This window comes from Cynocephalus volans, chromosome 12, assembly GCF_027409185.1.
Source record: "Cynocephalus volans isolate mCynVol1 chromosome 12, mCynVol1.pri, whole genome shotgun sequence".
Classification (NCBI taxonomy): Eukaryota; Metazoa; Chordata; class Mammalia; order Dermoptera; family Cynocephalidae; genus Cynocephalus; species Cynocephalus volans.
In genome coordinates, this window is record NC_084471.1 from 19,319,076 (window position 1) to 19,343,634 (window position 24,559).

Here is a 24,559-nt window from a genome sequence, read left to right on the forward strand (position 1 = left end):
AAAACCTGTGGGATGCTGCAAAAGCAGTACTAAAGGGGAAATTTATCACATTAAATGCTTACTTCAGAAGAATGGAAAGATGGCAAATAAACAACCTAACACTTCACCTTAAAGAACTAGAAAAACAAGAACAATCCAAATCCTAAGCTAGCAGACGGAAAGAAATCATTAAGATCAGAGCAGAACTTAATGAAATTGAAACCTGAAGGATGATACAAAAGATCAATGGATCAAAACGTTGGTTTTTTGAAAAGATAAATAAAATTGACAAACCATTAGCATGGCTAACTAAAAAAAGAAAAGAGAAGACCCAAATAGCAAAAATTAGAACTGAAAAAGTTGACATTATAACCAATACCTCTGAAATACAAGGAATCATTAGAGACTACTATACACAACTATATGCCAACAAATTTGAAAATCTGGAGGAAATGGATAAATTTCTGGACACACACAAACTACCAAAACTGAGCCAAGAAGATGTAGAAAATCTGAACAGACCAATAACAATAAAAGAGATTGAAGCTGTTATCAGAAGGCTCCCAACAAAGAAAAGCCCAGGACCGATGGATTCACAGCAGAATTCTACCAAACATTCAAAGATGAATTGACACCAATTCTCTACAAACTATTCCAAAAGACTGAAACAGAGGCAATTCTCCCAAACTCATTATATGAAGCAAACATCATCCTGATACCAAAACCAGGTAAAGATACAACTAAAAAAGAAAACTACAGGCCAATATCTTTGATAAATATAGATGCAAAAATCCTCAATAAAATACTAGCTAACAGAATACAGCAACACATACACAAAATTATGCACCACAATCAAGTGGGATTCATCCCAGGGATGCAAGGTTGGTTCAACATATGCAAATCAATAAATGTGATACACCATATCAATAAAATCAAACACAAGGACCATATGATCATCTCTATAGATGCTGAAAAAGCATTTGATAAAACTCAACAATTGTTCATGATAAAGACTCTACAAGTTAGGTATATATGGAAAGTATCTCAACATAATTAAAGCCATATATGATAAACCCACTGCCAATATCATCCTGAACAGGGAAAAGCTAAAAGCTTTTACTTTAAGAATAGGAACTAGACAAGGATGCCCACTCTCACCACTCCTATTCAACATAGTGTTGGAAGAACTAGCCAGAGCAATCAGAGAAGAGAAGGAAATAAAGGACATCCAGATTGGAAAAGATGAAGTCAAACTGTCCCTGTCTGCAGATGACATGATCCTATATATCGAACAGTCTAAAAGCCTCTACAAAAAAACTCTTGGAATTGATAAATGATTTCAGCAAAGTTGCAGGATACAAAATCAACACACAAAAATCAGTAGCATTTCTATTCTCCAATAGTGAACATGCAGAAAGGGAAATGAAGAAAGCTTGCCCATTTACAATAGCCACCAAAAAAATAAAATACTTAGGAACAGAGTTAACCAAGGAAGTGAAAAATCTCTACAACGAGAACTAAAAACCACTGCTGAGAGAAATTAAAGAGGACACAAGAAGATGGAAAGATATTCCATGCTCTTGGATTGGAAGAATCAACATTGTGAAAATGTCCATAATACCCAAAGTGATATACAAATTTGATGCAATCCCCATCAGAATTCCAATGACATTTTTCTTAGAAATGGAAAAAATTATCCAGACATTTAAATGGAATAACAAAAGACCATGCATAGCCAAAGCAACTCTGGGCAAAAAAAATAAAGCTGGAGGCATAACACTACCTGACTTTAAACTATACTACATAGCTATAATAACCACAACAGCATGGTACTGGCATAAAAACAGACACACTGATCAATGGAATAGAATAGAGAATCCAGAAATCAACCCACACACCTACAGTCATATGATCTTTGACAAAGGCACCAAGCCTATACACTGGGGAAGAGAATGCCTCTTCAGCAAATGGTGCTGGGATAACTGGATATCCATATGCAGAATGAAACTAGACGCACACCTCTCACCATATACTAAAATCAACTCAAAAACAATAAAACTTCTTAAAGAAAACATAGGAGAAATGCTTCAGGAAATAGGACTGGGCACAGACTTCATGAATAGGACCCCAAAGGCATGGGCAACCAAAGGAAAAATAAGTAAATGGGATTATATCAAACTAAAAAGCTTCTGCACAACAAAAGAAATAATTAACAGAGTTAAAAGACAACCAACAGAGTGGAAGAAAATATTTTCAAAACATACATCTGACAAAGGATTAATATCCAGAATATACAAGGAGCTGAAACAACTTTACAACAAAAAAACAAGTAACCCAATTAAAAAATGGGCAAAAGAGCTAAATAGGCATTTCTCAAAGGAAGATATACAAATGGCCAACAGACACATGAAAAAAGGCTCAACGTCACTCAGCATTCGGGAAATGCAAATCAAAACCACACTGAGATACCATCTCACCCCAGTTAGGATAGCTAATATCCAAAAAACTGTGAATGATAAAAGCTGGCAAGGTTGCGGAGAAAAAGGAATTCTCATACATTGTTGGTGGGACTGCAAAATGGTGCAGCCTCTATGGAAAATGGTATGGAGGTTCCTCAAACAACTGCAGATAGATCTACCATATGACCCAGCTATCCCACTGCTGGGAATATACCCAGAGGAATGGAAATCATCAAGTCGAAGGTATACCTGTTCTCCAGTGTTCACTGCAGCACTATTTACAATATCTAAGAGTTGGAGCCAGCCTAAATGTCCATCTTGGATGAGTGGATAAGGAAAATGTGGTATATCTACACAATGGAATACTACTCTGCAATAAAAAAGACTGAAATACTGCCATTTGCAGCAACATGGATAGACCTAGAGAGAATTATATTAAGTGAAATGAGTCAGGCACAGAAAGAGAAATATCACATGTTCTCACTTATTTGTGGGAGCTAAAAATAAATAAATAAATACACAAATAAACTGGGGGGGGAGAGAAGAAGACACAACAATTACAATTCCTTGAAGTTGATAAGACAAGAGAACAGATATGAGGTTGCTGAGAGGGAGGAGGGAGAGGGAGGAGAGGGGGGAGGTTTCGGTAATGGGCCACAATAATCAACAACATCGTATATTGACAAAATTAAATAAATTTTTTTTTAAAAAGATACTATAACAAAACAGGAAAAAGAAGATGACAGCTCAAAACAGGAACAGAAGTGGTCAAAATGTGAATATAAGAGCAACAGTTACTGAATGCTTACTATATGCCAGCCACCGTTCTAAGCACTTTGCACAAATTAACTCATTCAATCTTCACATTAACCTTATTAGGTAGGTACACTCAGCCCTCCATATCCACAGGTTCCATATCCGCAGATTCAACCAACCAAAGATCAAAAAATATTCAAGGAAAAATAAGATAAAAAAATAACAACACCAAAAAAAAAATTTTTTAAATACAGTATTACAACTGTTTACATAGAATTTACATTGTATTAGGTATTACAAGTAATCTAAAGATGATTTAAAGTATACGGAAGGATGTGCATATGTTATATGAAAATACTACATCATTTTATATCAGGGACTTGAGCATCTGAGGATTTTGGTATCTGAAGGAAGTCCTGGAACCAATTCCCCATGGTTACTGAAATAACCATACTATGATCTCCACTTTACAGAAGAGGAAATTGCCACACAGAAAAGTTAAGTATATGCCAAGATAAAAGAACTAGTAAGCAGCTGAGCCAAGATTCACTCTGGAAAAACTAAATCAATAATAAATGTAATTCTCTCTACTATTCCAGATGATTATGAACAGTAAATCATTCTATCAATGTATCTCAACTCAGACAATCTCACTCAAAACAGGAACTTTTAACCACCACAAGCTGTTTAAGCTATACTTTTTTTTTTCTTTAAAAAAACCTACGTGTGGAAAACGGACAATTCCCCTTTATGGAAACTGACATTACCAACTCTTTTTAAAAACCTTCAGTTAGGTTAAAGAAATGTCCCAATACTGCCAGTCAGAATCAGCTAGAGGATAGCTCTTCAGGGCAAGGTACTGAAGATACTCACTTGATTTAATTTAGAATCCCACACTGAGGTTTGTGGCTAGCCATATTGCCAGGCAAATGTCGATCTCATGAATTCAGTCTCAAGAGGGATTACATCAAAATTTCTAATAAATGTGTTTTAGGGAGATGAACCCTGGCATAAAATCTGAGAAAAATGGTTTCTGCAGAGCCATGATTCCATTAGACAAAAAACACCAATATACTTTTGGCTTTGCTCTGAATGGTGCTGAAATGTATTTGACTTATGGATGATTAGGTGTAAAAGTCTGGAACAGAGAAAGAAGAGGGTCCTAGAGCAATGCTCCCACTTTTGAAAAGGAGTCTGAGATTCAGATCAACTTCATCTAAGGATGCTGCAGTTTGTGGCCCTCTTCAAAAGTGACACCACCCAATACCAGCTATGATCTAACCAATAAGAATTCAATGGAACTACTAATTCCCTTGGCCTAGACATTATAACTACTAGTTTCCATAACATGGGTACCAGTTATTAATGTAGTCTAAGTATGTACTGGCATTTTTAGCAACTGAACCACACTATTAAAAGAAAAGTAAGCTTCTAAGAACTAAAATATCCACATCTTTTTTTTTTTTTTAACTTCCTATACTTAATCTGATTCTGTCTCACCATCTTACATTACTGAATTCATCTCTTAATCTAAATCCAAACCCTCATCTTTATTCCTTCTCAACTCTGGTTTAGGATGTACTATAGAAGCTCTGGAATCTCCACCATGAAGTGACCTGCCTGAGTCGGTTGTAGTCTTCCACTGACTTTAATCACAGGATAAGTGGATACTAAGCGATGTTTTAGAGGATCTCCTATATTCCAGACATACTCCTCCTTCCCACATTGTGGAATAGTGGCGCATTATCCCCTTGATCGTCAGGATCAACAGAAAGTAAATAAGAATCTCTACTATGCCTTTAACCATGTCACAGATAAAATCCGTGACCAGTACAGGACCAGTGGCAGAGTCCTGTATCACTTCACTTAAAATCTTCATCGGGATTAACGTGATTTTACCAGTGTACTCAAGGAAAGATATGCATCAAATTAATTATTGAAGCTGGATGATGGGAACACGGGTCTCTTTATACTATTTTCTCTACTGTGTGTATGTATGAAAACTTACACAAGAGATAAAAAATAAGGATTAAAAAAGAATTAAAAAGGAGTTAAAATTGTTCTTTTGGAGAGCTGGACAAAAGTACAAGAAAGAATTGGGCAGGGAACAATTATTTTTCCCTTAAAACTTTAGTACTTTTTGACTTTTTAAATATGTGCACACCTTACTTTCATAAAAATGAAAATAAAGGGGAAAAAAAAAAGAACCGCATCAAGTTAAAGTCAACTCCAAAAATCTTCATGGACAATGTTTTGATGTCATCAAATGACATCTACTACCAAATCAGACACTTCACTTCATTTAGATAAGAAATATTTAATACAGCTGATAAAAAGTATGTGTACCCATAAAGCATAATTTGCCTACACCTTAAACTGACTTTAAGACTAAAACATTTTTAAAAAACAAACAAAAAGCTCCTAGAAAATAAATCTCCTGGGGTCTGCCCAACCTTTCTCTGGTAATAAGTAAGTACAATTGACCTTATAATTCAAATGCTTTCCATACAGTGTCATATAACATTTGAAAATGTAAAATACCTAAATATTTTCAACATGGTTGCCAATTAAACCTACTTGGTAAGTGATTGAGCTTTTTGCTGTAGGAAAGTATCCCTATGTATTTTAATGACTTGTAGACTTTTTCTGTCTAGAAGTTTGGCAGCTGCTGGTACTTTCTGGATCAGAAAATTATCAGGAAACCAAATAATATTAGCTGTCAGAGTGATGGCTGGTACCTGAAATGGTAAAGGCAAAGTGGGACAATTCATTAAATGCAGGCTAAACAATAAGCTGTTTAACAGCTCTACAATACACATAGAAGACAATCTGTTTCAAGAAAAAATAACCACAAAAAAATACTCATCAATATACCATGAGACAAATATTCCACTATGGCACAGAGTTAAAGCATATCTATATCTAATATTGAGCAATTTTATTCTGACTAAATATTAAAAAACACATGCATGCACACCACTCTTTCATGGATTTTCAGATGAATAAAAATATGTAAAAAAAAAAAAAAAAGAAACTTGAATCCTCACATCCTTTACTTTCACTATATATTGGTGAAAAATAAAATAAAAAAATGAATAACACAGATGGCTGAGTTCTCATAGTCACATATCACTTGATGATAAAACTAAATTTTCAATAATGAAATCAGGTGCCACATCATGGAAATAGCAAAGATGTAGGAAAAAGTAATTTTTAATTTTTTCTACTTGAATAATGAGAATAAATGTCAAGAAGAGGAAGAGAAAAAAACAGAAGGAAAAAGAAGAAAAAAGTAGTCCTAGTAGCAATAATAGAAAGTTAATGCACAGGAAAAAATCTGAACATCTGTCAATATGTGTTCATATGAAGTGAATTATGGAACATTTTCATTACTATGTTACTTATTTCTCGAATGCTTGGATTTTAACAATGAAAACTATTAAATTATTTTTGTAAACAGGAATAAAACACATATTAAAATATCTAACTTAATCCATAATCTTCTTAATCTACTCAAATTGAAAAATAAAAGTTCCAAGTTTACCTTCTTACAAATATCCAATAAAGACTTATAAAACTTTTTATCAACAGTTCGAAAAATTTGAAAGTGCAGTACAAAGAGTCCACAAATTCCAACATACTTGTCTCTCTGGTCAATTTCAGAAGGTTCTCCTTATAAAATAATAACATGAGAGAAAAGCAGAATATATATAAATTACGTTTTTATGGAAATTCAAACTTTATCAACAAAAAATGAAATTTACATTACCAAGTTTGGCTTCTACGTTTGCAAAAATTGAGCGAATACTATGTGCAAATTCTTCAGCAAAAGTGCTATTTTTTGATACAGATACTCCTCCATTGAGAGAATCAAACTGTTGTTCTACACAGGCCTACACAGAAAATATTTTAAAAGAAATTTAGACTCTCAATAATAAGCTATTAAACATTTAAATATAGCATGTGATAAACTTCTACATTCATCATTTTAATAAAATTGAAGCTCAGGTTCTTACCTTAAACTAATATCTATATCCTGTGAATGGAAAATGTGTATCGACTTATATATTTAAATACCAGTTATGTGAGACTAGCAGAGTAGCGCAGCGGAAGCGTGCTGGGCCCATAAATACCAGTTATGTGAAAGTAATCTAACTGAACTCCAAATCTTATAATTCCGTATGAACAGATACGGTGATGCTCAGAGATGTATAGAAGATATATTTGATGAAGCAGTTAAAAGCATATTTATTTACTTTCTGATTTTAATAATACAGTTTATGTTTTCTCTTTACAGTTACTTTCCTAGCACTTTATTACGGCATATGTGGAAATGTCTGCTGGAAAAAGAATCACAAAAAAAAATAACCTTCTGAGTCTAATGAACTAACAGTTAAGTTGATATAAATAAGAATTAGGATCAATCTGTTAAAATCATGATCATATAAACTATAAACTAAAGGTAACCTTGAAGCCGATTTAAATGGAATATAATGCAATTTCTTGTGGAAACTACCCAACACATGACTGTCCAACAGAACTTTCTGTGATGATGGAAATGTTCTACTTCTGTGCTGCCTGACATCATGGTTAGCCGTGAACTACATATGGCTATTAAGCATTTGAAATGTAGCTAGTGTGACTAAAGTGAATGTTTTATTTTACTTCGATTAATTTAAATTTAAATACCCACATGTTTTTAGAAGCTACCAGACTGGACTGTGCAGACCCAAATTATATTCCCTGGGCCTGGAAAGAATTAAACAGACTTTTTAAAGGTAGTCTTACACCCTAAATCTAGAGGTTAACAACAAACACAATACTTAAACACAACTGATTAGATCTTAATCCTTTAAATCATTTTATCCTTTTACATAAATAAAAACCTAAAACTCTCACCCCAAATACAACTGCTAGTACACTATTAACTTTGTTTGCTACTAGATACTAGAATAATTATATTTTAGTACATGAACAATGACTTTAAGCCAAAGCACTTTTCAGAGAAAAACATATTCAACAGTATAATATAAAAGTGTCCTCCTATAATTCTGAGCTGAGTCAACTAATACACACCCATTTGTTACAGTCTGATACATCTCTACTTACCTGGAATATCATTCCATCAAGTAACTGCCCTTCCAGCTTCAGCAAAAATTTTTCAAATGGCTTTAGTTTTTCTTCCTGAATTCCAAATTTTGATGGATTGTGATGGACAGATTTCAGCAATCTTGTGGTAGATCAGAAGAAAGATCTTAAATCTACCCAATGAATTCTTACATTAAAAATTAAAAATTTTCCCAGAAATCAAAATTTTATATTTGTAATTCTTATTTAGCTCTACACATTTGAAAACTTAAGAAGAATCCTAATATATTTAATACTCTTTGCTTTTTTATATCATCTTAAACTCAGATGCCTGGTGCTCTGTTTATATCAGACATTTAGTGAATACTTATAAACTGAATAAAATAAGATGCCTTGACTTAAAAAAACAACTTTGGAATATGTAATAAAGTGAAACCAAGTCTAGAGAAAGACTGTCACTTGAATACAACCTAAGAAAAAAATATATCTGAGTCGTAAGGTAGACAAATTAACATCCTACTGTACTTTAAGAACTAGTTTGCTTTATATAGGTATATCATACTCTCAAACAAATTAAAAATCTGAAAATTAAAGAATGGTCACTGTCTTCATAAAAACATTTGACACGAGTTCCTTCTAAATATAGATCTCCTGGTCTTTTAAAGGATCTACATTATTTACGTTTGTTTACTTTTTACAAATACTAATACATTAACCATATAAAATAAGAGAATATTTTAAAATATTTCAGTTGGTATACCTTTTGTACATAGTCCAGTGGTCTTTCAGTGTGATATGATTTTCAATAATTTCATCCAGGGTGAGCAAAACTGTCAGCAGTTCTCCCAAGTGCTCGTACATAGTCTGTCAAAAAATCTTTAATGATTATCATTTAGTCACTAGTTAGAAGTTAAGCCTCAACTCCAGAAATTAGCACAGTGGGTACTTAATAAATATAATGAATTAATGAATAAATAACCACTGTTGTTTCTTGAGAAATTAGTAAAAAAAAAAAAAAAAAAAAAAAAGTTGATCCTCATGGATTTTTAAAGTAAAACACATTTGGGCTAATTATGGAATTAATTAAAGCAGTGAGTAAATCAGTTTATCAAGCTACAGGTTTGATCCTCAGATGAGACTATTAGCTTTAAATAGAAAACACTTTGCCCATATTTCATCCCTAATGTGATACCGCAGGTTTGTTTCACTGTCCAAAGAGATGATTTGGAGAATCTGCATTGGGCCACTACTGGGAAAAACTAAGGGTTACACTGATAGTAGGTCAGCAATGCCTCATCAACCTCACAGACGAAAGAGAGCAAATGCAAAAAACAAAACAAACAAAAAAACGGCACCTTTAAGAGTCTTGCTATAACTGTTGTGCTCCTCAATGATACAAACTCCAAAGTAAAATACAGTAAAAATTACAGCTTTACAGATCAAATTAAATTACTTTTACCTGAAAATGAACTCCAGTTGTCTCTATAATTTTGGGTGCAATCCTGTAATAAAATAATACCCAGTTTTTTTTAAAAATTATTTTGTCACAATTCATTCTATTTCAAGGAATATACATAGGAACATAAGCTCTTGGAATTTTAATATGTTTTTATCTTTATCAAGACTTTAGTCACTAAAAGAGATCCAAGAAATTACTACCATATTCTACTTTCCCAAGACTGGAACTAATTTGTGCATAAAGAGCTTAGGTTATCCTTGCCTGCACCCCCCTCACAGGTAGGGAGGGATATGATGATATGCAGCCCATGAATAACGCTGGCCATTGAAACCTAAGGGATCTATCTGAGGATGGAGGCAGAGAATTAATAAAACTGATATTATAATTTCTCAATCTTTGTTATCCTACCTAAACTGGCATTTGGGAACTAGTCCTCTCTTCAGTTAGATTTATTTGAGTTCTCATTCCTACTGAAAAATAGTGCTCCCTACTGGGATTATACCAAAGCCAAAAGCCACAGAAAAATTCAACTTACTTCCTAGATTTTCAATTTACTCAACAATAATTTATGATAGTACTTGCATATCAAAGCACATAAAGATATGCCAGAAAACAAAGTGCATATTTTAAAATTAAACACAAAATTCAAATCAATTTCATCCTTCTAGGGCGGGGGTGGGGTGAGGAGGAATCCCCTAAGAATTACACACCAGGTACTGTAGGGGGTGGGGGAGCTATGCTCTCATTCTCTCCTGCCATGAGGAGAGCTTCAGTGAAAAGACAGAACATAAAAGAAATACCTAAGTGAGGAGTAAAACATGAGAATGGGAAACAGTTAACATAGTCCTCTAATTTATAAACAAAGATGCAACATGATATAGTAAGAAAAACAATGAATGGACTGGTGACCAAAAGAACAGTGCCGAAAACTGCTATGGAATCTCGGCAAATTAATTCCTCAGGGCCTCAATTATCTCTTCTCATCGTTAAGAATTCCTAGCCATATGGGCCGGCCCTGTAGCTCACTCAGGAGAGTGCAGCACTGGTAGCGCCGAGGCTGTGGGTTCGGATCCTATATAGGGATGGCTGGTAAGCTCACTGGCTGAGCGTGGTGCAGACCACACTGTGCCGAGGGTTGCAATCCCCTTACCGGTCAGAAAAAAAAAAAAAAGGAATTCCTAGGCCATACATACACCTAAACAAAGTTATTGTAAGGGTATAATTAAATAGGAAACGTGGAAACAATTTTAAGTATACAGAATTAATCAAATGTGAGATGTTTTATGGTAAGAACAGCAAGGGCTCTATGAAAATTTGATAACTTTTTTCTTAATTTAGGGTGCTGGTCCCCAAACTTGGAAGACAATTAGAATTACTCACAAAATTTTCTCAGTGTAGATTCCCTAGTTCCACTTCCCCAAGATTCTGTATTTTAATAGAAGTCTCATGTGACTCTAATGAATCAGGAAACCATTAACGTAGAAAGGAAAAGAACAGAGAGAACATGGTACATGTACTAATTCCATATTAGCCTTTTTCTATATGGTCAAATTTAAGAGTTTTCTGTTACCATTCTCATTCAGACAGGTAATGGGTTCATTCACCATGGTAGAAATTGTCTTATTAACCTACGTATTACACACATTAAGTAGTGTTTGAAATATCATGAGTGTTCAAAGAATGCTGAATAAATGAGTGAGTGAGCAAAAACCTATTGAGGTATTAGTTAATCTTAGAAAAACATTTCCTGCATCTCTATTATAAAGGCAAAAATATTTCTAAAATCCATTACTTGTTACTGATATAGAGGGCAGCCAACTGATGGACTACATTCATCACCACTTCATAGCACCTCGTAACAAAACAAGACAGTTCCTGAAATGACAAGTTAAGTATATGTTACAAAGTTGCTTTTTAAATGTCACCATTTTTGACTGAATTTTATGGTAACAACTCTAACAAAAACAAAATAGTTTTCCAATAAAATCTCCAGTCAACCAGCAGCCAACCAACTTCAAACATCCCTCAAGCAATCAATACTTAACTCACCTCCTGCATCCCAGGGTCATTCCTACCTCTTTGCTCCCTGTGCATTTCATTTAGAGGTCTATTCTTAAGACTAATGTTTCACTTATTCTTATAACTCCTAAATGACAGGGACTGTTTCATTCCTTCATTGAATATCCACTGCCTAACATGGTGGCCAACACTCAATTGCATCTCAATAAATTTCTGTCCTGTCCTATTAAATGAATAAATGAATGAACATCTGAATGAATGAAGGAGCTCAAAAGCTTCCAGTTAATAAAGTATGATGATGAGAGGACAGGGTCTGCAAAAGTCACTGTGAAATACCATTTTTTCACTTTAATCATATCTATAAACAGGCTTGGCACATAGCAAGTGAAATATCAATTATCCCAGGGATATGTTTTTCATTAAATAATAACTAACTCATATCTAGATGTCCCAGACCTTCTGAAAATTTGTTTTCAGAAGCTCTCAATTTTTAAACCCACAGAAACAGTTTGTATCTAAAGTATTTAAAACCTGATTAAACTATGACTGTTCTAAATGTTAAGCTCTATGAGGGCAGGAGTTTCTGCTGGTTTTGTGCACTGCTGTATCCCCAGCACCAAAACCAGTTTCTACCATATACTAGGCCAACAAAACATATTTAGTGAGATCCAAAAGCAATTCAAAGTTTTTGAAAATAAAAATAACACATTTTAATTTCACTTAAACAGCTCTACTTTCATACTTATTAAAATTCTGAAAGTTTAATAAAAGCAAGGAAAAGAACAGAAAATGCAGGACAAACAGAGGGCATAAAGTGAAAAGGCAGAAAAAAGACCAAATATATAAATAGACTATATGAGATATAAATAGAAATAAATTAATCAATTAAAATACAGAGATTGTCAGATTGTATAAAAAAGCAAAATCCAGATATATGCAATTCTAAAGAAATACGACAGAAACACAATGACACTGACAGGTTGAAAGAATGGAAAAAGATAAATCAAGAAAATATTAACTGAAACAGAGCTGGGCAGCAATATTACTATCATATAAAATAGACTATTAGCTTAACTATAGCTAATTACCATGTATGTAATATATATTTATATAATTATATACTATATACATAGTTATTATCATAGCTTAAGAGGGTCACCACATAATGATCAAAGGTCCAATTTTTCAGGAATGATTAACAATTCTAAACATGTACGCACCAAATAAAACACCTTCAAGATAAGAAATGGAAAATTTGATAAAACTATAGGGAGAAAATGACACATTCACTGGGACCCTGCCAACAACATTTGTTAGCCACTTTCCTGTCCAATAGGCTTCCTTTTAGGTTCTGCCAATAGATAGCACTAAAGGGAGTCTGGAAGGCAGGAAAAGGACATCCTTTCTATTTCTTGTCGTTTTTATCAACATAATCCAGGCAAGAGCAGTTGACTCCAACAATGGCAGTTTGCATCAGCATCCAGCCTCTTTCAGCACTCCAGAACTAACCTCAAACTGCCCTCTCAGAGGTACCAGCAGCAGCCAGGCAGTGCCACCTCCTTAGAGATATGAGCACCAATTCCATGGAGCTCCTTCTCCAAACTCCCAGATTTGGGCCACTCCAATCTTTTCCCTTTTATTCCCTAGATATAGAGGTGGTATCTGCTTACTCTGGATTACCTCACTGTTCTCTCTGTTCTTTCAGCCCTCCAACTCCTGTGTAATCAGTTCCATATATTAAATCCCCTTTATAAAAAATAAATTTTATTATATATATTTAAAGTATATAACATGATGTTGTGGGGTACATATAGATAGTAAAAAGGTTACTATAATGAAGCAAATATATCCATCATCTCAGTTACCCATTTTTTGTTGTTGTTTTTGTGGCAAGAGTAGCTAAAGTCTATTTATTCATTTAGCCTAAATCCCATACGCTGTACAATGTTATTACCGATAGTCCCTATGCTGTACATCAGAACTCTAGACTTGTTCATTCTACATATCTGCTACTTTGTATCCTTTGACCTACATCTTTTAAAATACCCTGAGAAATTTTTTTCCCAAACAGGACCCTGAATAACACACACAAAATGTTCTCAATCAGGTCAAGCAGACAAAAAAGGTAATAAAGATATAAAGAATATGAACGATAAGTTAGCATGCTTGATTTGATGAAATGTATCAAATCTTGTACCCAACAATCAGAAGGGAGGTAGGACTATGGGTATTTTTTTCTTCAACTTCTGCTTTTTTCACATTGTTCATGCATTGTTTTTATAAGGGGGGGCGGATATAGAAGTTATTTCATTCTTTTGATAAAATTAAACCAAAAGACCTAGAACCACTAAAACGTTGCAGTGATGAAAAGCATATCTAAATTGAAACATTCTGTTAGAAGCATCAAGTACTACTGCTTTTAACAACCTCATTAAGTTCACATAACAGCTTAATCCTCTCCATTAACACTTTTCCTGACAAAATTTATCATTTCCCACCTGGTACAAAGTTCAAGTTCTTTTAGAAAGCATGGTAACAAATAGTCCACAAATGAAATTACCAAAGAAACTTATTTTGATATTTTGTTCCCCTAAAAATGCTTGGAAATCTTTCAGGAGTTATGATCTCTTAAACTATAATCCAGTGCTAATGAATTAAGTTGGGTTACCCTCAGAGTATACATCCTTAGCATTTGAAGGTTTCAGATCTCTTTAAATTATGTGTAATTTCCTCAAATTTTTCAAAGAAAAAGCCCAATAGAAAGTAAAAATCAGTTACCTGTAAGAATGAAATAAATCTCCCCATTTGAATTTGACTATCACCTTCTACCATGCCGGAATCTGTAGCTTTAAAAGGCAACATAAAAAATCATATTTCAATTTTTTAATTTAAACTCAATGAACAGCAAAAAAGCAAAAAAATCACATTTTTTATTTTTTAGGATGTATTCTAATCTGCATAGTACTGAAAACAGAATTTTTACACCGAAGAGAAAAATGAGACAATCATTAATCACACAATTAAAAGTGACCATCTGCGCTTCACTATTCAATGCATTCGAAGAAAATTCTCATCTAGCTATAGTACTTAACTTATGAAAATATCAAAAATCAACTTTAGAGAATTTACTGCTGCTTTATCACTTAGGTACTTTTCACCTATTTACCAAACCAACCAACCAACCAACAAAAAATGTGAATGTTTATTTTCTCACACTAATACATCACGTAATCATGGTAGTCCTAGAAATATTAACTTTTCATCTATTTCAATTTCAAAAAATGCATCAACACATTATAATTTTGAGGTTTTAAAACTTACCACCTTCTCCATAAAATAAGAGGCCATTGTAAAATTTAGTTTCAGCCTATTTAAAAAAAAAAATTAAAATAATTTTAAAGGTTATTTTGTTTTTAAATTCCTAAGCTCTCTTAGTTATCTGTATTTAATAATACACAGTATCTACATCATCTATATACTAATTCATTTAAATTCAAAAACTGCTTACAAGTAAATTCAATTTATCTTTAGAATACCGAAGATATTACTGATACTCAAAGCTGTATCTTGACTACTTTAACCTTTACTTTGTCTTATCTAACCACCCTCATTGTCCCACTCCTCCCATTAGTTCACAGGAGATACAGAGCAAGAATAAGTATCAAAAAGGGAGAGGAAAAAAGATGAAATTTACCAGCTTCTACCAAAGTTTTAATGGCGCACAGGTAACAAAACACAAAACTAAATGCATATTAAAGATTCAAAACTTTTTCTAAAAAATCAGTTATCTCTAGATAGCCAGTACATGTGGCAGGTAACAGACTTTGGAGATATGCAAAACTAGATTCAAACTTTTACAAACAGTAAGATGTAAGGCAAGTGACACCCTCTTTAAGCCTCAGTTTCTTCATAATTCCTCACCTACCTCCCTAGGTTGTTAAAAGGATTAACAGTGTTAGCATGGCGTTTGGCACATAGCAAGTAGTCAATGAACGGTAGTCACTAGTAATGCTATTACTTTAAATAAATAATTCATTCAACATTCAATAAATACTTACTGCATGCTGTACATATATAAACGTATATTTGCTTTTAAATGATTTGTTCTTACAGTTTTAAGACAAGAATACGTATAATTACCTCATATTTTAATTTCTTGATTTCACAACAAAGTGCAGCATAAACAGTGATGACTTTGTTTAATACCTAGTTTCATGAGTAAAAACACAGAATTAAACAAGTAAATTATAACAGGTGACTAAAGCATCTTTAAAAATACATTTTTAGGTTTAGGATTCTGTACCTTGTTTTCAGTCTTTATGAGTTCCAAAAGGGAAGACTGTTCATAAGGCAAAAGCTAGAAACAAAGGAAAAGAACATTTCTTTTTAATCGGAAAAAAAATCACTGAAATTTGAAATATACAAATTGAGACTAGCTCTATTCTACTTAAACTTGTATTACAATTCCTTGAACTTGTTAAGACAAGTGAACAGATATGATGTTGGGGTGGGGGGGAAGGTGGAATTGGTAAAGGGACAAGAATATCAACTACGTTGTATACTAATAAAGTAAAATAAAATAAATAAATAAACTTGTGTTAGACCCTGTACTCAGCACTAGCACCACACAAACTATTTTGTTCAAAACAATCTCATCAGACAACACAGTAAGGAAACAAGTCCAAGAAAAAATGGCCTCAAAATGACACAATCATGTTGCGATAACTCTCGTTGCTCCCTAAGGTATAAGGTGGCTGATTATAAGTTCAGTGCAAGAAAATGCAAAGTAATACTAATATTATTAAACTCCATTAGTTGTGACCATGGGAAAAGACCTCTCATAATTTTGGAATTTGATATGCAGGCATAAATTTCATAAGATACTGTAGCTACAAGAGTCAAAATAAATTATCATAAAGAGTAGAACAAGGTAGAAAAAAGAAATATATTTTCCTGTTATAAATCCACAGCTCAGAAACACTTAAAATACAATATGCAGTTCGCTTATCTTCTAAGGCCAGCTCAATTTCCACTTCTTTCATAAAGCCTTCCTGATCACCATCTACAAGTGATCTCTTTATTAAGTGAAATATTAGATCTCCCTTTTGGGTTATATACTAAGAATTAAGTATTTATGTAAGTTATCATATAAACCCCTTCTCATTAGGTTGTAATTTTTGTTTACAGAAATTTTGTGCTTGTGATTTTCCCAAAATACTAAGAAACTTGTATAGTAGAAACATAATAAAATAACTGTCCAATAATGGAACTAAAAAGAGTTTCCAAGAGAAAGCCAAGAGGAGCAGAAGAAGGTTCCATATGATGATAAAATTTAAAAGGTTACAACTTTTCTTTAGGGGAAGATAAAAGCTGAGAAATGATTTCATGCTTTTATAAAATCAGAATTGAGACTAATTTTTATGATCATAACTTGAGTTTTATGATAACTAGATTTTTATGATCAAAACTAGAAGAAGCCCTTAAAGCCCAAGAAAAAGTCTCAAAAAAATAAAAACTATCATTTATAGGCAAGCGACAAATGTATGAAACTCATTACCCTCAGAAATAGTATAGGTTGAGAATGGCAATTTCCTAGTGGAAGTCCTACAACTTACATACAAAGATTCTCACATAAGTGTTGAAGAACAAAAAAGATACAATGACAAACGTAGAGAAAGATTTTTAAAGGAAGACTGAGCCTATCCAGCTTGCAATCTAGAAGAGCCAAGGGAAAGTAATTTCAGTTTACAAATACATAAAGCATTAGAGAGGCAGTTCAGAGTTGTGGATAAGGACACAGGCTCTGGGGCCAAACTGCCTTACATTGATTTGCCACTTAACTAAATGTGTCACTTACTTGAATAAGATGCTTAACTCTCCTATGCCTTAGTTTTCACATTGGCAAATGGAGATGATATTCAATCTACCTTATAGAGTTGTTGTGGGAATTAGATGTCAATACTTGTTCTACAGTGCAATAATAAAACAATATCCCAATCTAAAAATGGACAAAGGGTCTGAATAGACATTTCTCCAAAGAAGACATACAAATGGCCAATGTGCATATGAAAAGACAGATATTCAACATCATTAAACATAAGAGAAATTCAAATCAAAACCACAATGAGATACTACTTCACACCCAATAGGATGGCTAAAAGAGAAAGACAGTATAGTGGATTGAATTATGTCTCCCCAAAACTCCCTGAAGCTTGAATTGTGTCCCCCAAGTTTCATGTATTAGAAACTTAGCCCCCACTGTGACTGTTAAGAGGGTGGGAAATCCTATTATGGTAATTGAAAGGTGGGGCCTTGAAGAGGTGATTGGATTGTAGGACTGTGCCAGAGTGAATGGATTAAAAATGGGGGTCAGGGGCATGGTTCTGAGGGCTTTAAAACAAGAGGAGACTCAGTCTTTCACTCTCTCTGCTCTATCTGCTTCCACCATCTGGCAACGTGAGACCCCTAGGTCACTGTCGCCACCATAAGATGGACTTTGGACTTTTAGCCTCAGAAACTGTAAGCAATAAATTTCATTTTCTTTATAAATTACCCAGTTCCAAGTATTTTGTTACAAGCAACGGAAACGGACTAATACAGACAGTAACAACTGTTGGCAAGGATGTTGAGAAATTGGAACCCTCATACAGTGCAGGCAGGAATGTAAAACACTGCAGCCACACTGGCAAAGTCTGGCAGTTTCTCAAAAAGTTAAACATAGTCACCATATATCCCAGCAATTACACTCCTAGGAACATATATCCAAGAGAAATGAAAACATAAATCTACACAAAATCTTGTACACAAACTTTCATAGCAGCATCATTATTCACAATAGCCAAAAACTGGAAAAACCAAAATGTCTATCAACTGATGAGTAGGTAAATAAAATGCAGTATATCCAATCTATAAAATATCATTCAGCAATAAAAAGAATTAAAGCAATTACATATGCTACAACACAGATGAGCCTTGAAAACATTATGCTAAGTGAAAGAAGCCAGCCATAAAGTACCACATTGTATGATTCCATTTACATAAAATGTCCAAAAAAGACAATCCATAGTGACAGAAAGTAGATTGACTGGTGGTTGCCTAGGGCTGGGGGGTGTTGATGTGGTGTGACACGGCATGTCTAGGTAGGCTGACTACTAACTGCTACAGGATTTATTTTGGGGATGGTGAAAATGTTCTAAAACTGACTGTCGTGATAGCTGTGCAATTCTGTGAGTACATCAAAAACCAATTAAATGTTCAATTTTAATGGGTGAATTGTATGACACGTGAACTACACTTCAAGAAAGCTGTTACTAAGAAAGTTAATGTGTGATTTAGAACAGTGTCTAGAACATAATGTGTTCAATCAATATTAGCTATATATAAGTAGTAACAGACTACAGTTTCAAAGATAAAATGAAACAGAACTATCTCAAAATGGAACAGAATAAATGTGCTTTATTTTACACACTAAAAAATTACTCCCATATTAAGATCCCCTAAGGGGCTTTAACTTTTTGGAAGTGATGGAAATACTCTGTATCTCAACATATGGGTATATGTGTTTGGCAAAATTCATTAAATAGTATTCTTAAAATTTGTGCATTTTACTGTGTGTAAAATAACCTCAGTAAGAAGAAACAAATAAAGCTTCAATATTCTATCCAGCCCTCTTCATTTTCTTGATGACGAAAAACAAAGGCCAGCTTAAAGAGTTAGAGTTTGTCACTCTCTAATACTAAAAAGTTTGTGTTATTCTTTTTAAAAAAACAATTTTTTAAAACTCTCCTGGCTCGGAGAAAAGGAAATTAACAACTTTCTCCAAGTTTCTTTTATTTCTTAGATTTCAAACAAAAATATATTTTCCATTAAAAAAAATGATGTTTTCAAAATATAGTATGTTCTTAAAATAGATACGTAAGTTTAAAAATCAAATCAAATCAAACCTTTAATGCTATAGGATCAAGATTGAAATCCCAAACATCTCCAATTGAGTCGTCCAGCGCATCCTCGATTCTTCTCAACTGAGATGTATACTCTTCAAGAAATTTCCCATAATTCTTAAGTTGGACTTCAGCATGAATTTCTAAATTTAAATTTTAAAAGAGTATGTGATAAATACAAGTAATGAATTACAGGACATTTACTTCAAGTAACCTCAAAAGCCAGAGCAAAGCACTGCTGTTGATTATTACTTTGGAATGTCTGAACTTGAAAATAAAGTCCCAAAGTTAAACAATAATTCAGCTTTCAATATTCTCCAAACACATAAAATAATTTTAAAAGCAGTAGATATTACCATATACAAAGGTATCATCTTAAAACTCTAAAGTATCTGGAAAAAGTCACTAGCACACTTACCCCATAATCAAGGGCTTTTTTTTTTTTTTTTTTTTTTTTTTTTAAAAGATGACCAGTAAGGGGATCTTAACCCTTGACTAAGTGTTGTCAACACCACACTCTCTGAAGTGAGTGAACCGGCCATCCCTTTACGGAATCCGAACCCATGGCCTTGGTGTTATCAGCACCACATTCTCCTGAGTGAGCCACGGGTCGGCCCCCTAATTCAAGGGCTTTTAACCAATTTGAATAATGCCTTAGACAACTCAATGTCCTGATTCTACGTTTTAGTCAAAAATGACTGTTTTGCAAAATAGAAATATTCATGGCCTGAAGCAACTGCAAAAATCTCTGGTCATAGAAGCAATATTTTAAAATTTAATTCTTAATTCTATACACAATAAAGTACACAATAAAATACACCTAAATATTTTTTAAATGGAAGTTTTAGACCTGCTTCAGCATATTATCCCCATAATGCCTAAAATTTACCAAGATACTTTAATTATTTAGCTATCACAACCGAGTTGGAAAAGCCAGTAAAGAACACTGATTGAGTACAGAATATTGTGCTGATATTTATTTACAGGATTTACACATTAACAAATGACTTTAAGGAGTTGCTGGAATAAACTGGATTAAAAAAATGCCTATTTGTCAAAATAAATGAAAGCAAATATTTCACCTTATACATAAGAATGCATTCATTACTTAATCACAAAGGCAGCAAATTCAACTCCAACTCAGTTTCTTCTACTGATGTGAATAACTATTCAATCTTTGTCTTCTAAAAAAGGTAAAAATTTTCTCTCTTCAAATTAGCAATGCAAAGCCACAATAAGAAAGTGTGTTCTGACTCATGTTGTATTAAAGTACAAAGACCTAGCTCCCTATTCTGCCTTATTTTACAACTAATACTCTGAATCAGGTGGCTCAATCTAGTTCATTAAGGTTCCCATCTAATTATAGCATTAATCTAGGCAATTCTGGAAAACAATTAGTCTAGACATGATTAATAGTCCAGAGTTAATGAAAACCAGGCACAGAGAAGAGATAAGTCTTTTCCTACTTAAAGCTTACATATAAAAACTGCATAAGATTCTCAGAACCCCAAGTAGACATCTTATTATCAGTTATGTGGAAAACGACCAGTCAGAGCTACCATTTGACCAGCAAATGAGTTCTTAAGACAAACTAGAAAAACATTCTACTAAATCACTCGTTTACTCTGGGGATTCACAAAGTAGCAGGCAACAGAAAACCTGTAATAACATTAAATTTCCTTGCTCATAAGATAATGAATAGTTGTAAAATTGGTAAAGTTTAAATAAAAAGATTTGAAATAAGAACTACATGGTGATTCTTCAGGAGTAAAATTCCAAAAACCTATTTAACCTGCTATCTCTCAGATAGACCAAATTCCTTGTTTTATCTTTGTATCCCTAAGACCTAGCACAGCGACTGTTGTGAAAAAAATGTTTGTTCTCTGGATCAGATCATTCTACTCTCAGTTGAACCATTTTCAAACCCAGTAACATGCCCTCATTCCAATTTTTTAAAAATACTAAGGTAGGGGACCTCTGTCCATAAAACTTCATACATGACAAGGTGCGGTTTATTATAAAAACACAGAATCGTCTCCACAAAAAATACAAAGATTTTGTCAATCCCGCCAAGATTTTTGTGTGTACTGCACTGAGTTAATATCTTCTGGAATGTTTTGTGAAAAACTGCAAACATCCTGTTTTGTAGTCCACAATTCTTTGAGAGGCTAATAAAACTTAACTACACTTAAGTTTGTAGACATTAGTCTTTGTAAAATAAAGCAAAATTCATCTGGAATTTTAAGAAAAATAGTATTCCATCTTTTGGGAAAACTATGCCTAACAACAAATTCACAAATAGCATGCCCCGATATCTCATATTACTTATGCAGATTAATATCACCCAAGATAAGAAACAGATTGTCAATCTGTAGTAATTTCAAGCAGAGTTCCACTTAAATAGTTTGGCCTCCACGTTTTGCTGAAAGAAACTGAATTTGTTAGGTTTTTCTCGGTTGGACTCCTAACTTAAAACAAGACAATTAGGGCTGGCCACGTAGCTCAGTTGGTTAGAGCATGGTGTTACAACACCAAAGTCAAGGGCTCATATCCTTGTGCTGGGCAGCCACGGGGGGGGGGGGGGGGGGGGAGACAATTAGATTTTATGAAGCACAATTTGAAGCAGACTTGCTGTAATTGAAACCTTTGTTGCTATAATTTTGAAACTTTTGTAGCTGCAATGCAAACTACAGAACAGCATTTTAAAAATACCATTTAACATAAATAAAATGCTTGAAGGGGATAAAAATGGCATTCACGTATTTACTTTTACCGTGTAAAGAGTTCTTTTCTTACTACCTTCTACACTTATAAGCCTGTAAAGGAAAAAACACCCAAACTTCTAAAAGTTCGTTTGGGAGGAAAAGAAAAACAGGAAACTGAAACAGGAACCCAGACATCAACCTCTTTTAGAACTGAACGCTCTGATAATCTGGCGAAAACCCCGAGAGGCCAGGCAGGAGCAGCCTGGGATCCCGGGGCTGCTGGGCCTCCCCGGGCAGCAGAAGGCAGACGCCGCGCCGCCCCCACCCCCAGCGGCTTCTCAGGCTCCCCGAGATGCCGAGCGAAAACTCCGCACGCCGAGCCGTGACCGAGCCAGCCTGGCCCGCCACTGCTGGGCCCCCAAGAAAGTGAGGCTGGAGAGCGCGTCCCTCTCACATCCCCTGGGCTAGAAAGTGTCCCCAACCCGACCGCTGCGCAGCAACCGCGACGCACAGCCCTCCCGGAGGAACGCTGCCAAGGCTGCCGCGGACCGGGGAGCGTCCACCCGCAGCCCTCGCCCTGACGCTCCCTTACTCAGTGAGCCGTCGTCAAGGCGGTCAAACTCCCAGTCAGGGGACAGAGTCTCCACCGCCATCTCCCCGACGCCTCCCACAGACGCAGCCCCAACCAGCCAGGGAAACCAAGGCGGCCTCACCCCAGGGCCTGTCACAGCACGTGACTTCCGGCCCCGGCCCCGCCCCCGCTCGCGAAGGCCGGCCGGACTCGTTGCCCCTGCGGCCGCGGGGGCTGCTGGGAAAGAGAGTCCTCTGCGGTGGGCCACACGGGGCCGCCATGACGGCGGTGGTCCCCGCTGGGATTCTGTGTTCCACCTTGGGCTTCGTCAGCGTTCACTGCTAGTCTTCATGTCACATCGGCGGGTTCAATTTCGCCCTGCTGTCTCGAGGCGATTTTTTAGTTACTGGGGAAGTTGTTCCCTCAGTCTAACCTAAGAAGGACTGAATTGATGGGGTGGGGGCTTAAAAGGAAAGCATGAGGACCTCGAGGACGATGCTGCCCAGGCGCTGCTTCCAAGAAGCCACTATGGCCCACGTCCTCTTTATCGCCACCATTGGATATCATGCCGCCCTTTGCACGGCCTGTGCAAAGACCGCTGTACGAGAGGAGGGGTTACTTTATGTGCATCCTAAAAGGGAACCTTACGTCTCTGCTTACCTTGCACTCACCGGCTACCTGGATTTTCCGAGAACTAGGGATCCCTGTTCCCAAAATTCTGCACATATACAAATATTTGCACAGGAATCTTCATTGCAACGTGCTGCTTAATAGGTACTAACAGGAAACGATCTAAATGTTCACACAAAAGGAATGATCACATAAAGCTTAATATATTTATACTATAAATTACTAGAGAACTGTAAAAAGAAGTGAGATATGTTTACAGCAGCATGAAAACCCTACGGGAGACAGTTGCGGAATAATATGTATTTGTGGCGCCATTTATATTTTTAAGTTATATAAAGGTGTATGTGCATATGTGTATGTAAATGGATAGGAAGAGAACCCAAATCACAATAAACAGCACATTGGTCACCTGCAAAAGAGTATGTATTGGTGAATAGAAAGTGGATTTTCAAGTTTTGTTGTGTCTACGTATGTGTTCTTGAATTTTTAATAAGAATTTATTAAGGTTTTACTTCTGCAGTCTTAAAAAGTACCAAAGATAACTAATCTAATCAATGCAGATCTTCTGAAGAGCATTCTCTGAAGCCATTGGATCTGTGGTGTGGGTCAAATACTTGAGTACCCACTAGGTTCCAGGCACCATGCCAGATGCAGAAACTATAAAACAGACGGGAAAGATGGATCCCAGCCCCTGTAGTGCTTACAGTCTTAGTGGGCATTTTAGAAAGCAAAAAAAGGAACTTTAAAATAGTAGGCATCATCAGTGCCTACTGGCAGACTTTTTTCCCTTATTTTCTGTGTGATCATGAGTTTGACTCCGCTGTATTCTTCACATTTAATTCCCATAATTAATCTCCCAACACTACTGTGATAAACTGAAGTTACAAGTCAGAGCAATTTGAATCTGCAGATACGCTAATCCCTATATAGTTAATAGGTTAGGAGCAAGAGGC

General features: G+C 35.0%; 1 protein-coding gene across 2 annotated transcripts in view; it reads right to left on the reverse strand.

The window, feature by feature from the left end:
- Positions 1-23,119, reverse strand: part of WASHC4 (WASH complex subunit 4) — a 60,299-nt gene extending 37,180 nt beyond the window's left edge. For both annotated transcript variants that reach the window (XM_063075524.1, XM_063075523.1), the window contains exons 1-13: positions 22,998-23,119; positions 19,704-19,843; positions 16,064-16,117; positions 15,901-15,966; positions 15,082-15,127; positions 14,539-14,606; positions 11,534-11,616; positions 9,742-9,784; positions 9,043-9,146; positions 8,304-8,424; positions 6,964-7,087; positions 6,739-6,866; positions 5,772-5,932 (exon numbers count right to left, since the gene is read on the reverse strand). In XM_063075524.1, the coding sequence (XP_062931594.1) occupies positions 5,772-5,932; positions 6,739-6,866; positions 6,964-7,087; positions 8,304-8,424; positions 9,043-9,146; positions 9,742-9,784; positions 11,534-11,616; positions 14,539-14,606; positions 15,082-15,127; positions 15,901-15,966; positions 16,064-16,117; positions 19,704-19,843; positions 22,998-23,058 (1,199 nt within the window). In that variant the 5' untranslated portion in view covers positions 23,059-23,119. The remainder of the gene's footprint in view (positions 1-5,771; positions 5,933-6,738; positions 6,867-6,963; positions 7,088-8,303; positions 8,425-9,042; positions 9,147-9,741; positions 9,785-11,533; positions 11,617-14,538; positions 14,607-15,081; positions 15,128-15,900; positions 15,967-16,063; positions 16,118-19,703; positions 19,844-22,997) is intronic.
- Positions 23,120-24,559: the final 1,440 nt, after the last annotated feature.